Source organism: Sparus aurata, chromosome 13 (genome assembly GCF_900880675.1).
Source record: "Sparus aurata chromosome 13, fSpaAur1.1, whole genome shotgun sequence".
Lineage (NCBI taxonomy): Eukaryota > Metazoa > Chordata > Actinopteri > Spariformes > Sparidae > Sparus > Sparus aurata.
In genome coordinates this window covers 21,820,017-21,845,387 of record NC_044199.1, presented here as the reverse complement: position 1 = coordinate 21,845,387, position 25,371 = coordinate 21,820,017, and the positions used below count along the sequence as shown (strand labels likewise).

The 25,371-nt window shown below is 40.2% G+C and overlaps 1 protein-coding gene across 9 annotated transcripts in view; it reads right to left on the bottom strand.

The window, feature by feature from the left end:
- Positions 1-25,371, bottom strand: part of sytl2a (synaptotagmin-like 2a) — a 43,966-nt gene that overhangs the window by 14,635 nt on the left and 3,960 nt on the right. Inside the window, exons 4-17 of one of the 9 annotated variants that reach the window (XM_030438574.1) lie at positions 24,985-25,108; positions 17,522-17,585; positions 17,309-17,417; positions 15,003-15,584; positions 9,566-11,629; positions 8,908-9,009; positions 8,576-8,661; positions 8,254-8,358; positions 7,443-7,612; positions 6,514-6,616; positions 6,261-6,422; positions 6,078-6,174; positions 5,869-5,974; positions 4,096-4,301 (exon numbers count right to left, since the gene is read on the bottom strand). In XM_030438574.1, coding sequence (XP_030294434.1) covers positions 4,096-4,301; positions 5,869-5,974; positions 6,078-6,174; positions 6,261-6,422; positions 6,514-6,616; positions 7,443-7,612; positions 8,254-8,358; positions 8,576-8,661; positions 8,908-9,009; positions 9,566-11,629; positions 15,003-15,584; positions 17,309-17,417; positions 17,522-17,585; positions 24,985-25,108 — 4,080 coding nt within the window. Of the gene's footprint in view, positions 1-4,095; positions 4,302-5,868; positions 5,975-6,077; positions 6,175-6,260; positions 6,423-6,513; positions 6,617-7,442; positions 7,613-8,213; positions 8,359-8,575; positions 8,662-8,907; positions 9,512-9,565; positions 11,630-15,002; positions 15,585-17,308; positions 17,418-17,521; positions 17,586-18,339; positions 18,369-24,984; positions 25,132-25,371 lie in introns of those variants that run through there. The other 8 variants (XM_030438575.1, XM_030438576.1, XR_003986496.1 and 5 more) reach the window with 8 other exon arrangements.

The following is a 25,371-nucleotide window of genomic DNA, read 5'->3' as shown; positions in this document are numbered from 1 at the left end:
ATGGGAAATACTGATTTTATAATTGGAGGCGATTTCAATCAAGTAAGGCATAATATAATAGATAGATCCGGCAACGTGGGCAGATCTAGGAATATCCAGAAATCTCAGATAGCTATCGATATTATTTCAGAGGAACTTGGTCTTGTTGATATGTGGAGGCTCATGCATCCTCAAGAGAGGGAATATACTTTTTTCTCTAATCCCCATGCATCATATTCTAGGATTGATTACTTTTTGATATCAAAGCAACTTACCAATGGTGGAGCAGACTTCTATTGGTAATATTGTTGTTACTGATCATGGTCCTGTAGATATGACTCTGGGATTTAAGAGTGAGAGCAAGGGGCATTCTACCTGTTGGAGACTGAATACATCTCAGCCCCAAAACGAAAATTCATGTCAGTTTATATGTCAACAAATATTAGATTATTGGGAAATTAATGAGGGCACAGTGGATGATGATCCAGGCGTGGTATGGGATGCTTTTAAGCCATTAAGTGGCAGGTTAATACAACATTCAAAAAAAGCAGGCATCTGATCAACTTTCTTAATTAGAAACAGAATTAAAAGACCTAGAGAGGGAATATGCAGATAGAGGAGACCAGAATTTATTGGCTAATTTAAGTAAGGCAAAATTTGAATGAAACACTATCATGCAGAGATAAGCAGAATTTTCATGGTTTAGGTGTAGGCAAAAGTATTATGAACAGGGGGAAAGGGCAGGGAAATTATTGGCTCAAAAGGTGAAACAACAGCAAGCTCAAACTTTGATCTCAGCGATACAGAATGAGAAAGGGGACATTCTAACAGATACTATAGAAGAAAATAACGCTTTCCAATTATTTTATCAAAAATTATACACATCACAGGATTCTTGGGATATGGGTGAATTTCAAAATTTTCTGTCTGGGACTACTTTACCAGCACTAACTGAATTGGCTAGAGAGAGGCTGGGGGCATGCATCACACTGGGAGAGGTTCAACAAGTGATTAAATATCTTAGTTGGGAAGTCTCCTGGGGGGGATGGATTTCCCACAGACTTTTATAAGTCATATTCTGATGCCCCGAGACTTCTTACTGTCTTTCAGGATGCGTTCCAGAGAGGAAGCCTGTCGGAGAGTATGCAGAATGCAATAATAACATTGATACATAAGAAGGGCAAAGACCCACATCACTGTGGGAGCTATAGACCAGTATCCTTAATTGACTTGTACACCAAGATTTTGGCTAAGATATTGTTATTAAGACTAGAAGTGTGCCTCCCTACCTTGATCCACCCTGATCAGGTGGGATTTGTTAAGGGACGGTCCTCAGCAGATAACATTTGGTATGGCAAACGAGGAACAGCATGGAACCGGTTGTGGCTTTCTCTCTAGACGCAGAGAAAGCTTTTGATAGAGTGTAATGGGAGTATCTATTTGCAATTTTTGAGAATTTTTGAGAGGTTTGATGTGTTACTGGAAGATCTTTTTGATGAGTACCATTTGCGGATGGTGAGCGCTGATGGCGCAAAGACTCATGTGAGTGAATTCTCAAGTGTTGATGAGACTGTTGTTGTTGTGATGTGTTTCAGTTTCATGCTTCCTGTACATGTTCTGACTGTTCCATCTGGACTGGTCTACTTGGAGATCATGATTACCCCAGGATTTAAAGATGTAATGAATTCAAATTTACTGCCCCTTATCCAAAAAACTGAAAGTAATATTCAAAACTGGTCAAAATTAAGTTTATCATTTATTGGAAAGATACGTTTAGTGAAGATGATTACAATTCCACAGATTATTATAATTTTATAACAAGCATGCTGCCTCTGGACCTCCTACTCCCCCTTCTGTCTAGATATAATATAAAATAGGGCCATAAGAGGCTTCTTGTGAAAGGGGAAGAAGCCTGCTTTTAACAAAAAGAAACTATATACATCAGTAGAGGAGAGTGGTCTAGGATGTCCAAGAATAGATTGGTATCACCATGCCTTCAGTCTCAGTCAGCTATCCAAGTCAAATATGTTGGAGATCTGTGCTCCTGCCTTGGTGGCGATAGAGAAAGAGTTGATAGAGCCCTTCTCAGTGCAAGCTTTCCTCACCCAGACAGGAGGTGATGTAGCCTACAGAAACCCTGTGTTGGCATTTTCTAGAGAAAGTTGGATATGGGCACACCAGGCGTGCCATTTGAACTATTACCACACGATGGGATCATCAATATCGTATAATAAGTCATTGAAAATTAACAAAAAATCGGTCATGTCGGAAAATTGGGTGAAGGCAGGGGTAATGTTACTGGAAGATCTATTTGACAGGAAACACTTAATCTCCTTTGAACAATGTACATCTAAATATGATATCCCCAGCAAAGATTTTTGGAAGTTCCTTCAGATAAGGAGCTGTATTACAACAGCTGATAGAAAGATCAAATTTGCACCTGTCTCTTGTATTCAAGAGCTATGGCTATCAGGCTGGAAGCTTAGAAGAGGGACATCCAGATTTTATGACATGTTTAGAAAACATCAACCCCCAAACTATGGAGGTATTAAGCTAGCATGGGGAGAAGACCTTGGGGCACCTATTGACTGAGAGGTCTGGGAGGAAACAATTAGGTCCTGGTACACTATAGCCCGAGACATGCAGACACGGCTTATTTCATTCAGAATATTGAATAGAAACTACTGGACTCCAGCAAAAATGTCCAGGTTGGGACTTAGGGAGAAGTGTTGGAGATGTGAGATGGTGCATAGCCTCTGGGTGGCTGTTATCCAGTGCATCAATAAAGTACTGAAGGTAGAGTTCCGGGAGGGGCCAGCTCTATGTATTCTGGGTATTTTGCCAAGGAAATCTGGCCTATCCACACAAATATGCACATGGGTGAAACTAGCTCTTGCAACAGGAAACAGGGTAGTCTTGAGACACTGGACGTCAGAAGAAGGGATCAGTTTTATGGAATGGAGAGATGAACTAACCAAGATAGCTTCTTTTGAACAACTTATTTATAAGATCAATAATAATTTAGATATCTTCTTGAAGATATGGGCTCCTTATTTAGAAACGATTGGAAAGTAAATGATCATGATGGCTACCTGTACACTCCCCCATATACCTATTTATCTATGTAGGCTCAAGGAATAGACATGTCATGCAATAGTGTTTTGTGATGAATTTAACTGTCAAGAATGTGCATCTTATTACTTATCATTTTTACATTATTGATTTTATGACCATGAATATTATTATTATTATTATTATTATTATTATTATTATTATTATTATTATTGTTTTGTTTTTATTATCATTTTTTTTAAAGTTTCTTTTACTCCTTCTTTTGCTTGTTACTCTCAGGTTTGTTTTTCTTAAAATGTTGACTTAATCTTGTCTGTAATGTTTATACTAAATATATAAAATAAATGATCTGAGAGAAAAAAAAATGTTTGAAAGAAAAAGTTATCACACTGATAGCAAAAAATAATATTTGAGACTAAAGAAAGTTTTGAGATAAAATATTTTCTCATAGAACATAAAGAAATATAAATTTGAAATTTTTAAAATTATTTCTGAGAAAAAAAAAATCTCTCTCAAAATACTTTTTTTTACTCTCAAATATATATTTTTTGCTATCAGTGTGAAAACATTTTCTCTCTCTCTCAAAAAAAAGTGTTTCTCTCAAAACATTTTTCTTCTCTCTCAAAACCTAAGTCTTTGCTCTCGATGCAGTTTTTTGCTCTTGTGTCAAGATTTTGCTCTCGCTGTGAAAATAATGTCATGGGCGTGGCCACGTTCCTATTGGCCAGTCGGGTGAGGATCATCTTGGGAGGTGTGGTTTGAGAATCCCGTCTGGAGAGGGGTCCTCGGCCATGTCCGCTAACCAGGAAAAACATTCCGATGACCCTGCTCATCGATCCAAGTCATGTATGTTCATTTTGACGTGGCTTGAACACTACTATTCCACACGGAGATCGGTGTGACCAATCGTAAACAAAGAAGAATGAATGAGTGGTGAGGAAAGGAGAAGAAAGGAAGTGAGGCAAAGGAAGTGAGGTAGGGGAGGAAAGTGTGAAAGATGAAAAGGAAAAAAGGAATCTTTACTACAGGAAAGTTGTATCTCACCTGTCCCTAGCCCAAGCCTCAGACCCCCAATATAGTGGTTGTTCAGTCGGTCATGATCCCAGACTGTGATCTCCACACAGGCCTCTTTGAGGTCTTCTGGTCGGAAGCCATCGTACACCATTGTGTGGTTAAACATTGGGTTGGCTGTCCTCTTCACCACCCGTGTCTTCTGTCGACTTTTCCGACTTGTGTCAGGAAGTACGGTGCTGCAGTAGAAATAAAGGTGATAAAATGCATTTATTCTTTGGGCAGAGCTTACAAAAGCCATGTATGGATGTGTTCAAAACTAAATACCGTAAAATATGAAATAATAGCTGGGTTTGAATTGCCTGCAGGGTCCCCTTTAAACGCCGGGTGCAGGTGTATATTTTGATAAATAAAAAGCCGGTTCCAAATAAATGCCGGGTCTAATTTTTAATTTTTTTTTAAATCAAGGAAGAAGATGTGACCACTGACACTGCACGTTTTTTTTCTTTGCCTTTTTCACGTATTGTGCTTGCTTTCTGTCAGTCAATATGACATTGATGATGCCATGGCTCCAATGCAGCAAAAAATAAAAAGAGTTTTTGTGAGGAATCAAACGCCTGTCCCAAATTGCTGCCTGTCCCAAATTGCCGCCTTGTCCCAAATAAACGCCTGGTCTGTTAAGTGATTGAAACAAATAAGCGCCCCGGCTATTATTTGGTAATTCACGGTGATCAATTAAGACATAAATAGATAAATATTCACATGACCAAATATAGACAAATTCTTTAATGTAACTATTAAATAGTGAAATAATCAATTTATTAAAACAATCTTTGAAACTCAACTCATTACCATCACCATTCATTATGAAATCTTATTACTTGTTCCAAGGAGGTTATGCTTTCACATGTAACTGTTTGTTTGCTGGTTGGTTGGTTGGTTTGTTGGCAGGAATACATAAAATCTACTGAACAGCTTTCATCAAAACTTGGATGGAGGATGGGTGTCGGCCGAGAATAGACCCCATTGACTTTTAAGGCATATCTGGATAAAGAGAGGAGTGCAGGAATTATTCCACACTTTTTTTTTTTTTTTAGTATTTATTTAAAGGGCCCCAGGCCAGGACTCCAACCCGGGGCTTCTGCAGCGAGGGCAAAGTTTTTGTACATGACACGCCTGCTCTACCAGCTGAGCTAAACGGCATCCGCACACTTCTTTCACATTGCGTGATAAGGTGTTTTCAACACTTTTGTTTCTTAGGAAATAATGCACCTATCTTGGTGAAAACAAATTAGGTGTATTCAGGCAAGTGAGAACAATTTGATGCAGATCCTAGATCTGTTGAACTTAAATTATGGTTAGGTAGCTGAGGGTTGTTAACAATTTAGAGTGATACATCATGTTTGATATTGGATTAGGCTTGATTGAACTAAAGAGGACTGTTGGGCCTTGGCGGAGTTTTGCACATTATAGCGTCACATTATCACACATTACTAAGGGCCATTCTGGTTTCATTCTGCCTTTTCCGACACTCTCAAAGTTGATTGCAAATCATTGAGGTTTTATTCAAGCAATTTTCATTTTTGAAATGTCCATAGTTGGTTTTATTTCACAATTTCACAAGTATATTACGTGTTTTGTGTGTGTTCTTCTGTATTTTTTTCTAAGTAGTTTTTATTTTTGTTATTAATCATTAGCTCATAATGTTTTAATTATTTATTGACTTTATTGGAATATTTTGACTTTTATTTATTGAATACTTGGGGTCTCCATAGTCAGCAACCTGACAGTTTCAGGACATCCTACCATTTCACAAAAGAGTCAATAATAACTCCTCTGACTGGAGGAAGATTCTTGCAGTCTTTCACCCAAATCTGCACCTCACCAGTCTCCATCCTAGATGGTCTCTTACCTGTGGATGAAGTAACAGTTACAGATAAAGACCATAATGACAGGTGACCAAAGACAAAACTGAAAGGAAAGAATTGATAAAGAATGAGCTGTCATCAACTCACCATGGGACGCCTGTGGCAGGAATCTCAGGGCAACTCTCATCTGTCCTCTGCTGTCCATCAGATGTGAGGGAGACAATGTTGAAGTTTGTGCTGAGACCTTAAGGATTGAGCTGAGGTGAATACATGTCTAGCTAAAAGATTTCTTTAATACAAAATGGCTGCATATGGAAATTAAGCCTTTACCCTGGCTTTTAAGGCATATTCATTTATCTCTGTGTTACTGAAATCCCACTCTGACAAATCCAAGACCACCTCGCCCAGGAAACTGTTCCGCCCAAAGGTGTCATTGTGCCATACCGAGATGTTAAAATTCTGAGTTTTCAGCACCTCCATTATGACTTTAAACTGTGGAAATAGGAGAAGGCAAAAATATGCTTGTAAAATATGTTATACAGGTGATGATAACTCTGTAAAAGACTAAATCTGGAATGCTTACCCTTAGTATTTCATTGTAGGTGGGGTTTAGTGTCTTCTTTTTCACAGTGGTTTTTCTCTTCCCTAACTTTGTTTTGTCTGGAAGAAGGTAACATTTCACATACCTGTAAAAAGAAATTGGGAGTTACATTTCTGAACAGTGAAATATTCAAAAGACTTCAAATGGCAGCAGGTAGCCACTATTTGATAAGGACTTTCCTGATCTGCCTGTGGCCTTCCTCTAACCTTCATCTCAAAAATATCACTGGGTGATATGGTTTATTGTATGTGTAGATGGGTTTGTTAATTTGTGTCATGCAAGTTTCTTCAGTTCAGTTCTTCTTTTCTTCAGTAAAGTATTATCAAAACTAAGGGAATGACCTTTGATTTTAGAGCGAGAAGAGGGACATACAGGGTATACTATGTGTATGTATCCATCAAGACTGTATATGTATATACAGTAAATGAACATGAATATTTAGGACCATTAATTGATGTAAAACTGTCATGGGATAGAAACACAGGTGTCATAAAGGAAAGGACCGCAATGACTGTAGTTCATGTGGAAGCTTTAACAGTTTTGAGCAGACAGAAGAATACTGGCTATGTTTTAATGTTAATTTGTATTTGTATTGAGTATTTGGACTTTCTGATTCATTCATTCATTTCACTGTCTGTAGTTAAGAAGAACAAACTTAGTAAGATTGTTAATATGTCAAGCAACACTGCAGGCCAGCAACAACAGAGTATGTCACTGCTTTGTCAGACCTGATATTCTTTATTGTTGGTGATGACGTGAAACACTTTGCCGTTAATTGTCCTAATGTTGTGGTTGTTTTTGTTAAACAATTGCCATAGACATGGACAAAAGAAATTCCGAAAAGGATAATAACCAAACTAACTAAGGTTCTACCACCATTTGGATCATACAGTCATATAACAAGAACACACGGGTCAGAGCAGTTCTTCTTGGTTTCAGCCACGGCCAGATCCCTGCAGTGTACCACAAAGATGTGAAACTCTCCAAGTTTCTGGATGTAGTTCGCAGCAAACTGGATGCTTCCTTGGACTTCACTGTCACCAATAAATGCAGGGTAAATGCTGCTGATGCTGCCACTGACCTGTTCATTCACAATAACACATAACAGAGAAAACATCAACCTCTCTGGTTTTAACTCAATGTTTGTGTGATGGGAGAATGATTACAATGATTTGTAGGAAAAAAAACACTCATTGAATTATTTTGCTGAAGGCTGCTACATCATTTTTTGTTCATTCTGGTGAGTGCCATTAACACAAGTGGTATAAGCAAAAAATCCCAAATGAAGCTTCTTTCTTATTAAAGGATGAGTGTGATCGTATTCCCTGAAAGTTTTTCTGGTCATCAAATCTCAATAAAAGCCAAAACCAACAATGATTGAACCCAGACCTGTGTTTTATTCATTTTCCCCAAAGTAGCAAGCTTGTTAAAATAAATAGTTGGGCTTGGAGCTCTATAGATGTCACATTGTTGGTTTGGTTCTCTCAATTGTTGACCAAAATGCTAAATATCAACTGCCTTATCCTTCAAAATATTTGCCTACTAGACTTTCAATAGTAGACTAATCAATCAATAAATCAATCAATCAAGTAATCTAATCAAAAAGATAGTTGTAACATGACCACCAATAATCAATGATTAAAATATTCTGACTTAATAGGATTAAACAGTGTGATTTTTACCCAAAACATATACTATCAATTGAGCTGCATGCAGACATACAGATGACATGGAGACCATTCCCGAGGAGAGACTTATATCAGACATGGAGCTGCCTGTGTTTCTTCTCCAGCCCAGGCTGGTCTCAAAAGTACTGTCACTGTCTGTCTGAAAATATCAGAGGAAAAAATAAGAGCCAGAATGTTAGTTAAACACAAATGTAAAATATTTGTCACAGAAGAATAAAAAAACAGTCATCTGTCAGAGAGGATTTCATCAACTGATCTATTATGTGAAAAGTTGGCAGATGTATTAGTTCATTATGTCTAAAACTGGATGTCATATTTTGTTATAAGTTTTGAGAGTCAGTCAAGAGTAAATTTACCTCCTCCTTTTGAAGAACAGGCACTGACATGCTGGTTTTCATCTGCTCTGAGTTGGAGAGAGTCAAGGCTGATGGTGGAGAAGAAACTGGAAGAAAGATATGACTTTCAATTTCTTACAATTACTAGATAATGAGTTGGAAAAGTGTTGTAAGCTGATTTAAAGAGAGGACTACATGCTAACCATCATTCACTCTTGGAGAAGTTTGTTATATAGCACCATGAGACAGCATTTTTTACATACCACAATAATGAACTGGCAATACAATAAAGCTTTGTGACCATCAGCTGTAATAAAGATGTACAGGATGTGAATAAGAAAGAGTTGAGCTACTTGTTTGTGTGGTGAGGTTTTCCAGACTTTTGGAAGAGGACATGCTCCTTGCAGATAATCGTTTCAGAGTTGACATAACAGGACTAGAAGTCTCATCATAACCTGCCACAAATGAAACAAAGTCAGCTCTGGAAAATAGAGTCAAGGCAGATTTGCACAATTTCAGATTTACTAAAATTCAACTTTAAACTGTCCACTTTTTAAAGGGAAGTTGAAACATAAACCTTTTTTTCTCCAGTTTTGTGTGAATACAAAACAAATAATAATAAAATAACACAATTGAATATATACTAATTCTCAAGCTGACTCACTAGCTGTGTTTACATGGACCCTAATATTCCATTAATTATCAGAATTACAGCCCAATCAGAATAAAAATGATTGTCAAAAAAGTAATATTCTGATTTAAATATTTTTGGGCCATGTAAACGCACATCTTATCAGATCACTGAATTAAGCTCCCATGTAAACAGTTAAGTTGGAATTTCTAGGCAGAATGATTTCAATCAAACCGAATAGTGAATGTCTATGTCTACAGCTAATATAATGGTAATTTGTTCATTTGAAGTGATTTGTTTCATGAAAACACCATTCTGATTTCCACTGCTCTATCATTATATTGAAAAAATAGACAGGGAGATATAGTTCAAAAGCTCACTGCTTGAACTTGCCCGAGTCAGAGACCAGGCCGTAGTTGTTGTTTTGTGGCTGAAGTTTCCATCTTTATTTTGCACAACCCAAGAACTGCCCCTTGGAGCATTCCCCTCAGTGGGACTGTCATTCTGGTTTTGCACAAAGTCTTCAAGGGCATTTTGTGGTCTGTGTAGGGCATTATTATCAGCAGCAGCAGCAGCAGCTTTCCCTTGGTCAAAAGTGGGAACATAGCATGTCTCCTGTGGCCCGAGGTAGTGTTGATAATCATGAGGGACGAATGATCTAACAAGGTGTTTGAATGACCCCAAATTCTTGTCTGGGGGTTGTTTGGATGGTGTTGAAGTAGAGGGGCTTGAACTTTTATCATAACCAGAATAAGTTGCTTTGTCTTCTTGATGTAAAGGGAGAGGACATGAGATGATGTCTTTGCTAGGTTTACTGTCAGTCATCACTGTCTGCATTGCTTCACGAGTGGGACTCTTCCTCTGTCTTGGTGCTGCTGTTGGCTTCCAAGGATGCGCTTCAGCATCCTTAGTTTGCGGGTCGATGTTTATTGGAAACGTTTTTAAGGGAGAGCATTCCAGTCTGGATTTCTTGGGACTGGAGGATTCTCTAGGTAAGACCCTTGGGTGGCAGGTCTTAGATGGACTCCTCCTGACCTCGTCATCCTGGTCATTTGATCTTGAAGTTTGGGATTTACTAGGAATGAGGGGCCTTTCTTGAGCTTCTGTGTCAGCCTTGACCTGGTATTGATGATATGTTGACTGCATATCTACAGTACTACCAGAACTCCTCAGCTGTGATCTGTCTGAACTCTGACAGACAAAACCCTTGTCTGTTACTTTGAAATATTTCAAAACATTAGACTTAGTTTTGTATAGAGATGTTTGTGCTTCTCCCTCAAACTTATCTCTGCCATCTGAGGATGTTCTCAGATCAAACTTAGGGGAAACCACTTTGTTACTGAATATTGAACTGATAGGGGCTTTATGCTTGTTGGAATTATCCTGGGTCCTGTATATTCCTCTATTTTCCTTCTCCCACAAATGTTTCAGCTCAATGATTTTGGCTGGCTTGTGCTCTTGAGGACTGGAAATGGAATTCCAAGGGAAGGAAACTGGAATATCCCCCTTTTGCTTTTGGGTGTTGATGGCTACAGAGGAAGGCACAGGAGTGTTGACACTATCCAGTGGCTCAGAAATCTGTGACTCTGTTACTGAGCCTGTTAGAGAGTCATCTGTCTCATCATAGAGGATGACTGGATTTGCTCTGTATGTGCCATCTTCTTTAGATAAATTGAGGCTACAATCAGTCTGTGGTGACAAACTCCTTTCTTGGGATGTGAAAGCAGTATCTTCAACTGCCACTACCAATTGATGTGAGATATTGTTGCCTATGCTCACCACATCAGAGATAGTCTTAGGATGATGTGAAGCTTCACTCTTGGCAATGTCAGTGTGCCCTGCCTCTTCTCTGGTAAATATTATTTTGGGACCAGTTTTTTCTCTCTCCCAGGAAGTGTTCAGATTAGACAGTCTCTCTGGAGGCTGAACAACTCTGCCTTCTGTTGCCTCTTGTTGAGCTTTCACTGAGGTCACAGTTTCTTGAAAGGGAGTGTTCTGCAATGCTGTTAGTGGCAGTGTTCTGACCACAGATGGTTTAACTTCTTGTTTGACACTTGTAGATTCATACAAGGTTGTATTTGCAGGACCTCGGCAGAAATTCGGTTTAGATATCTTTACATCTTCTTTCTGTGTACTCTGTACCTCAACAGGTTTAATGTTCTCACTTGTAGAAAATCCAAGTTTTCCTCGTCTAGGCTTCGCTGCAAAAGCATAAGATGTACCCTCTGAGCTGCCATTAGTTGATGGTTTAGTATCTGAGGTGGCCTCAACAGAACTTTCAATGCTTTGTTCAGGTAGTTTCTGGTGTTGGATGATGTGTCCTGTTGGCCAGTCTATTGCGTTAGCCTGAGTGTAGTGAACAGGTGGTCCTGACTCCTGCTCAGCAGAAATGAGCCCAGACCGTACTGGGCTTAAGAACTCCAACTGACAGGGCTCAAAGACATCTGCAAAGACAGCAACCATCTATTTGATTACTCATGTACAGAACATTATATCCGCTAAACAGTGCACATTATAAATAGTCATCTACTCTTCATGCACTGTTCAATGAAGAATGGCATTTCCTTTAAAAAGTGACCATGCATAAGATTTTAAAAAAACATGCAATTTTGGTGCCCCTAAGTATTAGTTTAACAAACACACTCAGTGATGCACATGTTAGCAAATCTGACTCACTGACAATGGCATTAAATGGCTGCAAAACTTTGAGTGCACCACTTGTCTTTTTTCTCTACAAATACCTATGGCAGCATAATAATTTTTAAATATCACTGCATGAAAAGTGGGATTTTCGTCAGTATGCGGCACTGTAGATTGACGTGGAATTTCAGGTTTGCGGCTACACGCGGCAATTTGCAGGCAACACTGAAAATTGACGGAAATTGTCGGAAATTGACGTGGGCCTTGCTTGGCAGTTGTCCCCCAATGACCCCCCTCCCCCTGATTCTAGGGGAGGCTTTAACATGTAAATGAAAATGCAGTGAGCTATACAAATGCAAATCAGGGTTGCAGGGGGAGTTTTACCCCAGGTGACCTTTTTCTAAGAGGTGTTAACTTCATTTAAGAAAATCTCTGGTATAAATAGATCAGGCTCAGTATAGCCTAATTATAGACCCTTATATTTGAGCTTGAATGGATTTATTTAATGAAAGTATGCTAGATTAATTACTGTGTATGTCATTAGCAATGGCCAATGTTATGTAAAAAAGATTATTTATTCTTTTCTCTCTCTCTCTCTCTCTCTCTCTCTCTCTCTCTCTCTCTCTCTCTCTCCTGGGAACAAGTTAAAGATAAAACGCCAGTTGTTAAGAAGTTAAAATTTGCATGAAATATTTTGAGATAACCAAGATATTAAAATGTAAAAAAAAAAGTCTTTCTATAATTTCATGGGTTCTGAATGTTTTAAAAGCAGTTGAAAAGTAATTCTTATTGCGTGTGAGAGTTCATGACCTGTAAGAGTTTTTACACTTCCGGGTAGACCGGAGCGTGAGTGACGAGGAAGAAGGAGCGGAGAGTTAATGGCGTCGAGCCGCTAACAGTGGACAGTGTGTGTTTTATCACTAACAGACTGTGAACTGTTGTCGGACGACGTGCTGTGAGTGTGTGAGTTGGACTCTCCATCGCAGTCGAAGTGTTTGTGTTTTAATGGACACGAAGCAAGTTCGGCTAAGCTAGCTAGCAGGAGCTAAGCTAGCTAGCAAGAGCTAGGCTAGCGGCCCGGCCATTGTCGAGAGGAGGCCTGCGCGGACGGGAGAAGCTTTGCCGGGTCGCCACGAAGAATGTCGCCGACGGACGGAGCTTCGCTGCCGCAGAGGGACACGGAGGTTTATCGCTGCGAGCATTTTGTTTTCACAGACTAACTTCGCCTCATAACAAGGCCGCGACCTCCTGTTAGCTCGGAGCCACGTCTGCAAGACCAGATTTACACGATGCCGATAATGACGCCATTGTGTAAGTAACTGTTACTGTTTTCTCCCTCGCTTAATTGTACGGTGACTTGCGTTTCTTTATTCATACCAGTCTTTTTAATTGTTTTCCAGCTGCCTGTAAGACATTACGAGACAGTACGCAGGACATCAAACAACCAGATCTTGCATCGCAGGCGGACGCTGTGAGGAGTTCAGCTCAGAGTCGATCGAGGACAAAGAGGGTAAGATTTATTAGATTAGGTCCGTTTTTGGTCAATGTGATTATTATTCTATCAAATAATATATGTGTTGTATCCATGCGCAGTACTGATCGTCTTTATTGATTGTTTTTACAGCTGCTGGAAGCGAGACAGTGTGCTAGCTGAGGATGAGGTGGACCTTTCGAAGTTCGCCGCCATGGATCTGATGTCTGAGGAGGAAGACGGCACAAGATGGCGGGTGTCTGGATGAATTGTGCGACCTCCGTCCTTTCGCAGCCGGGAGCTCACCGAGCTCTGCGCCACACTGCAGTCACATGAGAGGCGATTCCGAAGTACAGGGCAGCGCACCACAGACTTCTGCAGAAACAGACACTTCGGTGCTGTAGGATTTTGGGCCTCTTGTGAGCTTCCCGTTTGTTGTGTGGGCATATTATGCTTTGTACATGCGGTGTGTTTGTGTTTGTGCTAATAAAACTCTTTCTTTGAATAAACAACTCCTTCCTGGCAAATGTTCCTTTCCTCAGTAAATTCATTCATGTCATTGATGATACCATAAATATAAATGAATGAATAAATCATATAAATATAAATATATACACATAATATATATATATATATTCCCACTGGGGTTTACATTTATAATGACCCAGGGTGACCAATCACGAGTGATTTTGCTTGTTTATGAGTAGTGGTTTCATCCAATACTGAGTGAGGATATTCAAGCCAGCCCACACATTCTATGGCCAGGCGTGGTTTCGCTGCTATTCATATGCAAATTAGAGGCGTTCGCACCTCCGGGAGCTCCACTGACTTCATGGTTCGTTTCCGACAATTTTCGGCACACACAAACGCCACGTTCACAGCCTGTAAATTGTCGTTGACTGCCGAAAATTAAGGAGATTTCCGGGCGTTTACGGGGCCGAAAATCCCACTTTTCATGCAGTGTATGTGATAAAACCACAAAAAAGCATCAAGCGAGAGGTAAGAGACAAGAGTAAATTTAAGACTTAAATAAAATAAAATGCTGCAGACAGACACAGAGCTGAACTTGTTGCCGTTGAATAGCAAGTAATATAAGGTGGATTGCTAAATTGTCCTGTATTCTGTACTTGCACTTGCTTGATGTTTGGTTGTTTGCAAAGTTATCAGCTCACTATGCCGATGCCTTGTCTAAAATTGTAACACAAACTAAATGGTGTGAATTAAGATCATAAAAAATATTTTAAAATGTCAAGTCAGTACAAGCTTCCCACTGCCATACAACCACTGCTCATGCCAACATGCTGTTTCCAGGCAAGGTTTTTATTTCTACAAAATGTTGCTTTAAGGCTGAGTGGACCAAATTTAGTTAGCAGATTATGAAGACTGCACTTAAGCCTCACTCTAATACTTTGGGAGCAATGCCACACTTCATTGCACAGACAAATAATAAACCAATGAAGAAGCCACACATGGCATGAGATCTCAGAATTCTGTGACAGACCAAAGCAAGGTGCAGCAGAGCCCAATACTATTGTTTCTATATTTAATATACTCTATAAGCAGTCATACATAAATGCACACATTTATTGCATGCAAGAACATGCGCAAGCAGTATAATTTTGAATATTTTTTATGTCATTGTTAGTTATTGTGAATTATTGAATGGTTGTTTAGTTGACTCATTGTTTAAAAACAAAAAATCTTACCACCGAGGACCTGGTGTTGGCCAGCTTCTTGCTCTAGAAGGTATGCCTCGTTTTTGCACTTGAGTTCACCTTCCTGAGAATCCACTTGACTCTGTCTGAATAAAGGCCTACATGTGCCAACAGCGGTACTGACGGCATTCTCAAGGTCACTATTATTTTCCAGCCTAAAAGGAGCGATGGAGTCATTGTCCAGCAAACTGTGCTCTCCCAACTCCTTCCCATCCTGCCACTCAACTCTGGTCTGACCAACAGTGGAGCTAAACCTTACCTGCTTCCTGTCTATCAAGGTCTCAGTAAGATAATCCAGGCTAACTGCACTCTGTGGGTCCATGCGGGAGATAAGGGAGTCTGTTGAGCTAGAAGTGGACAAGCGCTTGAGGATGCCACGTGGAGCAGCAGAGTTAGTTTGCCGACCTTCTGGCTCATCTGTCTCAGCAAATGACTCGTGAGAACTGGGACTGGCTGCTCTGTTTTCAGGCATTGCCATGGGAACAGATGCATTCTGGGTGACCAGGCTATCTCTAGGGTCTTGTTTGACTTCAGTAGCAAAAGAAATGCAGCTGTCAGACGATGGTAAATGCCCTGAAAGAAACATAAACACATGATCGCCATTTTAACCAAAACCCATCAGCTGTGTGTCTCTGTCAGGGACGTAACTCTTGGGGTGATTTTTACTGCCTGTATTATAAGACTCCAGTCTTCTATTAGCAGAGGAAAGTCTGGTCTAGTTGTGGCTCCTCGTCATGTTTCAGATATCTATGAGTTGTTAGCAGTTCCACCAAAGAGACATTTCCTCTCTAAATATCTCACACATTGTCATGTCAATTACTTTGGTCCTCTTTCCATAACAATGAATTAACAAATGACCCTGGAGATTTATCTGGTGACCTTAAAGAGGAGCCCACACCCTAGGTTGAGAACCACTGCAATAAGAGGACTTACAGGCACACTATGTAATTCTGGGGATGTAATTTTACTCAAAAAAGAAAAATTCTTTATTGATTGATTTCAAACTTTCAAACTGAACAAACAAACTGTCCTCAAAGGACAGCCCAACGTAAAAATACTCAATTACAATTTAACAAACTGAAGTAAAAATGTTACTTAAGTTAAGGCTCTAAAAACCTTGTTCTACCACTTTCTCTTATAGTCTACCTTTAGACAAGTTTAATTAGTGGGAAGGTCAACTCAACTGTTGAACATCAGGGACTACAGTACTCCTTTTTTCAGGCGTACATCTTGTTCTCTGTCTGAGATGACACAAAGTTCAAGTGTCTTGTAGAGCCTAACGTATAAAACCTGGTACCATTTCTTTCGAAATAAATAATATTTCTACTCTAGAAATATTATGTCTTGTACAAGTAAAGTCAGGCTGTTTTTATGTCTAACACCAGTGATGAGGACTCACAATCGACCTCAATTCATAATATTAACGTTTATCATCAAGTCTTAAAGATCTAAGTATTTTAATAGCGTGTTGTGTGCAACATCCACACATATATACATAACCCTGGTACAGTTTTCTGTGGCGATAGGTTAAAGGTTATCACTTGACCTACTCTGCCTTGTCTAAATGGTTAGTATTTGATAGTTATTTCTTCTCATCCTTTCATTTCTGCCACTCAAACATTGTTTTCATCACTGCTGTGAAATATTTCCAGCTAGCACAAGTCATGCAGTAAAGATTAAGGCTTTGGAATGTATTTCTGTGTAATCCTCTGCTCAGTGTGGCAGCCTTGAGTATTTGGTCCTCCCCTTACTTTGACAGCCCCTGGGAAAATTGTGGTCCCAGCTCACTGCCTTATTTCACATTGTCTGAAAGAAAGCACACTTGCACACATACTGCCGCTTTTCTACTACAGAACTCTGAGGAAATTATAAGCTATTTTAGAATTTTCTGAACCAGAACTATTAACTAGCAACGAGCTGCGTTGAATTGTGATTTGTTGACCTTCCCCTTGTGTAAAGGTGCCTGTCTGAAAAACTACATGGAATGAAATCAGATCATAACATTGAAATGACAAGCCAGTACAAGCTTTCCACTGCCATGCAACCACTGTTCATGCCAACATGCTGTTTCCAGGAAAGGTTGTATCAGCGGAAGCATTAAGGACCCACACACCTAGATGTCATACCAACTAGACTTACATTGATTCGTAATGTACCGGGTTTCACAAATTGTCCATCAAGCAGTCCACTCAATTCAAAACATAAAACACGACATACCATAAGATCATTGATAAAGTAATCGACACACACACAATACATCTTGTTTTAGCACAAGCCATATCTATATGAAAACTCACCCTCATACGGTGTCTGGGTTTGATCCACAGGTTTGTCCAATAACTGACTGTCCTTTCCCTCAAAAGTGTGACTTGCAGTGATCTCAGTGTTGAATGGATTTTTTCTTTGCTTCAACAAAATGAGATTGATACATATAACACCTGCAGAACAAGAAAACATGGAGAAATACACTGAACTTTCAAAGTATTTTGTTTCTCAAGACAGGATCCTACCTTAGTTGGTGAAAGTAAAACTGGTTTGGATGTATCTTGTGTTTCAAGGTTCTGGTTTTCATATCTATTGGAATAAACAGATTACAAAATTACTGTGTTTACAATTTCTGTAGATAGGATGTACAACTTCAAACGCCTTCTTTCTCTTCAAAATATTAATTCAAAAAGTTCTGTCCCAGTCCAACTGGCTGTCCAAGCTGCAACAAAAGATATCATAGAGCATGTTTCAAGACAAACAATGACAGTTATATAAGGCTGTTTGTAAGACCTCTCAAATGAGTCAGGCAGAATGTCTATATTTAAAAGTGTAATCATTCCTCAGACTCAGTGGGAAAACATGAGCATGTGAGCTGTGACCTTATAAGACGATTACTGGGGACTATGGAGCCAATTAGTAAGTATCCATTTACTGTGCACAACACCACTCACTATCACACCCAAATAATCTGCTCTACTCTGGCAGCATGTGATGGCACTCAAAACAAACTAAACAGACCCCATATTCATCATCATGCGAGGTTACTGTTTACTAAATGTGTACAGAGATTAAAATGTATACTTTAGACGTTGCTGAGTGCTGTAATAGGCAGTAGGCTCTATGTGAACCAAAACAGAGTTTTGAACTTGCTGAATAACAATGGCTGAAGTGCCACAACAAAAAGAACTGTATGAACAAGGATAAGTTTGGTGATATTCTGTGTCTCTTTTTGTCAACAAATGTCGTGAGCAGAGCCAGCTCAACAATGAATGTATACTACTTATAACTATGTATCCCGAGCCCAAAAGATCTGCGCCTTAGAGGATCATCACAAACTCACATCGTCAATCCCATGATCTCAGTCCCGTTGTTGGATTTGTTGACGAAAAAAAAAAAATAAATTAATAACACTAGCCTTACACTTTAAAACAACACGATGAGTGACTGAAAACATATTCTACCTTTTCTGGATTCAAACATAACATGTATATCTATATCATTAGCAAATTAGAGTGGCACACAGTTGAGCACATACCTTCCGCAAGGCCCAACAGTCCCTGTTAATTAAATAAAGCTTCATGGATTTATGCTGAGCAGGTTTTGTGTCATCCTGCTGACAAACCAACTGACAAACAAACAGACATATGTGAAAACATAACTTCCTTGGCCGAGGAAATAACCCCTTTAAAAGGTGAATACTTCAGAAACACGCTGTAAACACAGCACTGCTGAATTTAAGAGCAAACAGTCACTTATGCACACATCCAGCAGAAATAAGGCAACAATAGCACAATAGCAGGAACTTATGGAAGCAAATTTGTACCATAATTCAAATTAAAATGCATTTACAGAAATGCTTTTTCATTTTCAGAATGTAGCTGCATTTTTTGACTCATAAATAAAATTAGTAATAAATCATCCAAATTGCATTTTCATTTTCTTCTTCAAGACTGCTTATTATGTATTAATTCAAATGATAAGGAAAAGGACACTTAAGATTTAATTTTCAAAAGATGGCCCAGCAAATAGGTACCAAAATTCAATTTGAAAATTAAAATGCATTAGCCGAAATGCTTTCTCATTTCAAAGTCAGAGCTGCATTTTTGACTCATAAATAAAATTAATAATAAATCATCCAAATTGCATTTTCATTTTCTTCTTTAAAACTGCTCATTTTGTTACACAAAGACAAAGAAAAATGCTTTTTCGTTTTGAAGCCCTCCCCCTGCAAAAAAAGGTCCAAAATTCAATTTGAATTCGCAATCCCAAGCGGCACAGGAGAGTGACGTCAGCAGCCTCTCTTCTTCTTCAGCCCCCAATCTGACCGACCGTGCTACGCATCTACGTTAGGGGGCGGTGGTGTGCTTATTCGACACTGGAGCAAGAGAAGGGACAAGAGGAGAGTGTGAAGGCTGTGTTGGTAGCATAGACTGTGGTACATGTTTTCAGAAACAGCGGGGAAATCACCATCATATCCAGTTCTGTACTGCGGTCAAGCCAGCCATGGTTCGCGTTTGCTTGGCTAAATCAGCCGCACATTTTTTTTCCAGTGCGAAATTCTCTAACATTTACGGTGATCGTAATGAAGCCGCTCTGAAGAGCTGCTGGCAGTGACGGTGGGTCAGACTACAGACTCACAGTCAGACCCATGAAACACACACAGTAATTTACAGTCAGTATTCCCGGTAATAAACTGAAGGTATCAGCGCTGGACCGTACGTCGACGTCGCCCCCATATTGGATGTGGTCAATTGAGTGAACTTTATAAAGCTCCTTCTACAAAGTGCTATAAGCAAATGTCTCTCTCTCCCACACCCACGCACCTGCAGCGGTTCACAAAATCACCGGCCGCTTTATAGCCTGGAGCCCCGCCTTTCCGAAACCCCGCTGTTCCGAACATAGACTTCAATTCATCGTAATGGCGGGGTTTCCTTTTTTTTTCAAAGACCCGCTATTCCGAAAAGTCTATTGGGGAAACCCCTCCATTCCGAAACCCCCCCACTTCGAACGTACACAATCAGAAAGGAAACGGAGGCTGCACATTTATCCTTTTTTCCTTTGTGGGTTCAAACGGATCATGTGGCTGATTAACCGTAAAACAAGCCTACTTCATATTAATGACATAACGCTCATTATGCTTCAGCTGGACAAATGGCTATGTTGAATTGAAATTATTTTATCATGCTAAATATCCGAAATTCCAAACTCCAATGCGTTATACCGATCTTCGTGCATATTCAGACACAGCCTGATATGGGTTCTGAGCAAAGGAATGTCTGTTTTCTCCCCCGGTCTGTTGTTAGCAGGAGCGGGGGCTGCAGGCTCACGCCTGGGTGAAGTGGGCTCAAGCCAGAGTTCAGCCGAGAGAGAAAAAATGTGTATTGCTTTTGCTCTGTGGGAGATCTCCCACAACAGAGTGGATGAGAAAGCAAGGGGGACAGATCTGCCCAGCAAACATCAGAACGCAGAGTGCAGCCTACTTTGTCTGTGACCTGGTTCAGCACCCTGGAAAGCTGCCTGCGTAACTGGATGTGGGAATTTGATGCATTTGAAGCCGCGACATTTGGTTTAGAAACGTCATATATAATAACATTGTTTCGAGTCAGTTCTGTAAGTGGAAGAAATAAGAATCAATTAGGCTATTAGTGTTAGTCCTTCTTCATATAAAGTTGTGTTACAGTCGCACAGCTGGAGACCGCTAACAAAGTAAGAGACAAGAGAGACAATGAATGAAATCCCGAGAAATGATGTGCGGTCAATATGACCGCTTATGGCTGAAATAGGTAAAGCAAATCACATTTTCTTTTCCTTTTGTGTAATTTATATAAAAACTATTCTCAATTAAAATACAGACACTTTTAGAAAAATGGTTAGAAGTCTGTAATGTTTGCATTTTGTTTACATTGCAGATTGATAACTTAATTGTGATAATGTTCAAAGTTATTATTATTATCATTATTATTATTATTATTATTTCACATAAACACACACACAGCAAGTATAATGGTACTGTGCGAGGTATTCTTTTCGTGGTTCTTGGTGCTTGGAGCAATATTGTTGTTGTGGCATTCATGCCAATAAAGTGAATTTGAAATGAATTGAATTAATAAACCTTTAGATTCTTGCCTATAGACTGATAAGTGTTGTGTTTACAAATGAGCAATACATCCAGATTTTTTGAGATTTGTATCGTCAATGGGAATTTAAATTTAAATGTCAGGCGATGTTTTCTTCATGGAAATTATTTTTCGGGCAAACAATTATAAGAGAGAGGGAGCGCGGACGGGGGATCCGTTGTGTGCGGAGGGTCAGCAGCTGGATTTTGCACGCACGGTCAGTAGTATTAGTAGGTGTTTGAGGTTTATTACGTTTACGGACATTACTACATTCAATGTAATAATGTAACAGCCTTTGCGCCTTTGCGTGCGCACAGTTTGCGTGTGTAGGCCCGTGGTCATGATAATCTGTCTATGGCTGTAAGAGATGGATTCACAATCAATTTCATGTAGTTTTTATTGAATCAAAAATACATAGGTAGCCTATTGTCTTCTCCTCTGCTTTTTTTTTTCAAAGACAAACTGAGCAGCACTGCTCAATCCACTCATACATTGTTAACCTTCCACAAAGACAAATTATGTTAAAACGAACGACCAGAGGGGTCATTCCCCGGCAGATCGCACCCATGGGCCACAGTTTATTTCAGAATTGTGCGAGTGCGGCTGGAAGTGGGGATTTCAGCACCACGGATAGAGCGTGTAAAAAGATTAGACAAACGTTTAAATGTGTTTGCTGCAAGCAAAAATATACTACATAACTACATAATAAATGAAGGTAGTGACATAGGCCTATTAGCAATAAAAAACAATGAGTTGTGTGAGTGCGGCCGGCAGTGTTTGATGTAGGAAGTAATGTAAACTTGAAAATCAATTTCAGAACAGCGGTGTTTTGAGGGGAGGGTCGGAACAGCGGAATGGTGGGGTTTCGCAATGGTGGTTTGTCGGAATGTCAGGCTGTCCCCCCTGGGGGGTAGTTTTGTTGTTTTGTGTTGGTTGTTGTTGTTGTTGTTGTTGTTTGTGGTTTTGTTGTGTTGTTGTGCCTCGCGCCGCCCCGTTGCCAGATGATTTCGTGCACGACGCGCGGTATTTGGCTAAGTCATAGGTTTGCCAAGACTAAAGCTTTTGTGCATTAACTTCTACCAGTGTTTCCCCCCTAACTCTGCTTTACTCTGCCTCCAACGACCTCCCGTGCCACGACCGAGCCGAGACCCCGCTCCAGCTCCACCCACCCGGCGCTCCTCCGAGTGCCGACAGGACTGCCGGCTCTCCGGCGCCCCGGAGCGTGGCTTCCCCGTGCACACCCCCTCCTACTCTGACTTTGTCTGTGTTACAATAAACACTCCTTGCATCCAGCTACAGCCTCCTGTCCGCTTCTGGGTCTCACCTGTGCTAAAGACACCTAACATTAACAGATCAAAACAGAGTAAACGGCAGCTATCCGATATCAGATCCACGCTCCTGCCTGCACCAGCCAGCCCCCACACACCGGCCTGTCGCCTGAGCAGCCGCGCAGGAGGGGACAGGAGAGACCCCGGCGCTGCTGCAGAGGAGCCGTGGACTGCGATGACTCTGAGCAGCATGTGAATTACTATATAATCTATTTCTCGCCTTTCCCCCGATGATCTGAATAAGTCGCTACATTTGTCGCTAGTTGCTTTTTCGAAATAATGTCGCTTAGAGGGTCTGAAAAGTCACTAAGTCTAGCGAGACAGTCGCCATGTTGGCAACACTGAAGAAGAGAGGCCGCTGACGTCACTCTCCTGCGCCACTTGGGATTGCGAATTCAAATTGAATTTTGGACCTTTTTTTGCGGGGGGAGGGCTTCAAAACGAAAAAGCAGTTTTCTTTGTCTTTGTGTAACAAAATGAGCAGTTTTAAAGAAGAAAATGAAAATGCAATCTGGATGATTTATTACTAATTTTATTTATGAGTCAAAAAATGCAGCTACATTCTGAAAATGAAAAAGCATTTCTGTAAATGCATTTTAATTTGAATTATGGTACAAATTTGCTTCCATAGGAACTTTCCCCAGAGACAAAAAAACATTAAAGTGAAACTCTCTCCAAAATGCAACCTAGGCTTTTTTTGTGAATGTCAAACCTTTGTGTAAAAGCATAATTATGACGAAAGAGGCACTTTTAAGATTTACGGTAATATCGTTTTCGGGTCAAACTCATTTTCAATGGGAGTGCTTGGGGCAAATTAGCAATAGCATCAAAATCACTATTTTTAAAATACTCAGAAGGCTTGACACAACATGAAACTTTGCTCGTAGTATCACCAGGGTCTCCACACATGACCACGAGCATTGAAAACACTGTTTGTGTACACAGAGTTTACTAAAAAGAGTTTTTGGACAACCTTTTTTTAGTGAAGTATAAAGGTCATCACTTTTGTTAGTTTGTTGTTGCTGCATGTTGTGTTTCTGACTGAGCACCCTGACCAGATAGCTGCCGGGCATTTTCAAGAACTTGCCACTTCATTATTTTGCCTTTTCCTGAGTGATGTTTTGCAGCTGACTAGGTTCCTGGTCTTCGGTGATGCACTGATGCATTCCACAGATCAGTGGATTTTGAGTGGTGGGTATGGCTTCCCAGTTTGTCTGGTCACTTTGTCTCTTTTCTTACACTTTCCATTATAGTAATGGTGGTTGGAGACCACAAGGTGTCCATTTTGCTTGTGGGAGTGGCAGTTCATTTTTGTTGGGTCACTTGTGCTTGCAGCTTAGGTGTAAACTGGCAACATTTGTGTGTAGTCGTGACTACACAGTGATGCCTTTTGTGTGGTGGCTGTTGCGCTCCACGGCTGGGTTGGACACCCGTTGCTGTTTTTGTGGTGTGTGTGTGTGTGTGTGTGTGTGTGTGTGTGTGTGTGTGTGTTACCACAGTTGGCGTATTTGCTTTTGTGTTCTCTTCTCATGGTGGTGGCCATTTTGTTAGTGGGAGTGGCACCCCTCGCTTTTACGTAGATTGATTGACAGACTTGTGATGGCTCAACACCCTATTGCATTTCTGAACATGAATATTTCTTTAGGGGAGAAATGTTCAGTTTTAAGGGGGGAGGTGTTACGACCCAAACATTTCTCTGTGCTTTGCTCTCCTTGAATAACCCTCTTTTACCTGAGTGAGAGTGTGTTTGGGTGATTGCAAGTTGTCCTGGGGAGCTGATTGGTTGCTGCCTTGACGCCAGGACTTTAAGGGCCAGCTCCTCTCAGTTCCTGGAGGCTCTCCAGCTGTCCCAGACTGCCAGAGTGTGATTGTGTTCAAGCCATGTTTTTGAATAAAACCATTTAAAAATGCTTTGCTGCTAGTGGTGCTTGGAGGATGGGAAGGGGGGAGTCTCCTTTTCATGTTGCGCCAGGGTTTCCCCTAGGCCCTGGTCGTAACAAAGTACTTCAGTCTCTCTTTTAAATTCAGCACAAACTGAACAAGAGACAGGTGGACAAGTATTAACAAGCCAGCTGCCTTCACTTCAACACCCATAAAAGCATCGCAAGGGAGAAACAGAGCTTGTCCCCCGGGGGTTGAGATTTCATCATTGGAAGCTGGAGACTACAGCACAGTCATTTGACGCTAGATTAATGCTGATTGTACTCTTTCTCCTTAAAGACAAAACCAGATGGTAGCGGGTGTTGGTGGGTTTCTTGACTTGTGTGGAAGAGGTATATTACTACTGTAAATTATAATTACTGATGCATTATTGATCTCAACCTACAAAGTTCTAATAAGTAAGGTTATCACAAAAAATTTATGTGGACTAAAAAGTACAACATTTTCCCTCTGAGATGTAGGGAAGTGGGGGTATAATATAGCAGAAAATAAAATGAAACTTCAGGATAGTACAGTATAGTCGTAAATGTAGTGATGTGATGTGATGAATGTGTTACCTCCTCTTTCAGACTACTTCCTGCTTCGGTTCTGTGTACTCACGTTTTATTGCTTAGCTGTGTTTGAGGCTCCTGAAGGATTCCACAGAGAACAGATGGGACGAACACTTCTTTATTATCACAGCTGACAAAACTGGGTTTCTCAGGCAACATCTGGGAGAGTTCCACTGCAGCAGACAACAAACAGCTACTGTTAAAGAAAGGTAACCATTCATTGTAAAACATGCTTCATTCCAACATGCGTCATTCCAACCCAATAATCACCTGACAAATTCATGTGAAACATGTGCATCCTGCCCAGAAGAAATTAACAATGCGGCCTACTTGGCAGTTGGCATATAAACACATTGTTGAGTTGAGCTGCAAAATTATGTATTTTAATATCAAGTGGGTTGAAAACACAGTTAATAACGTGGTGTATTTTTAAAAA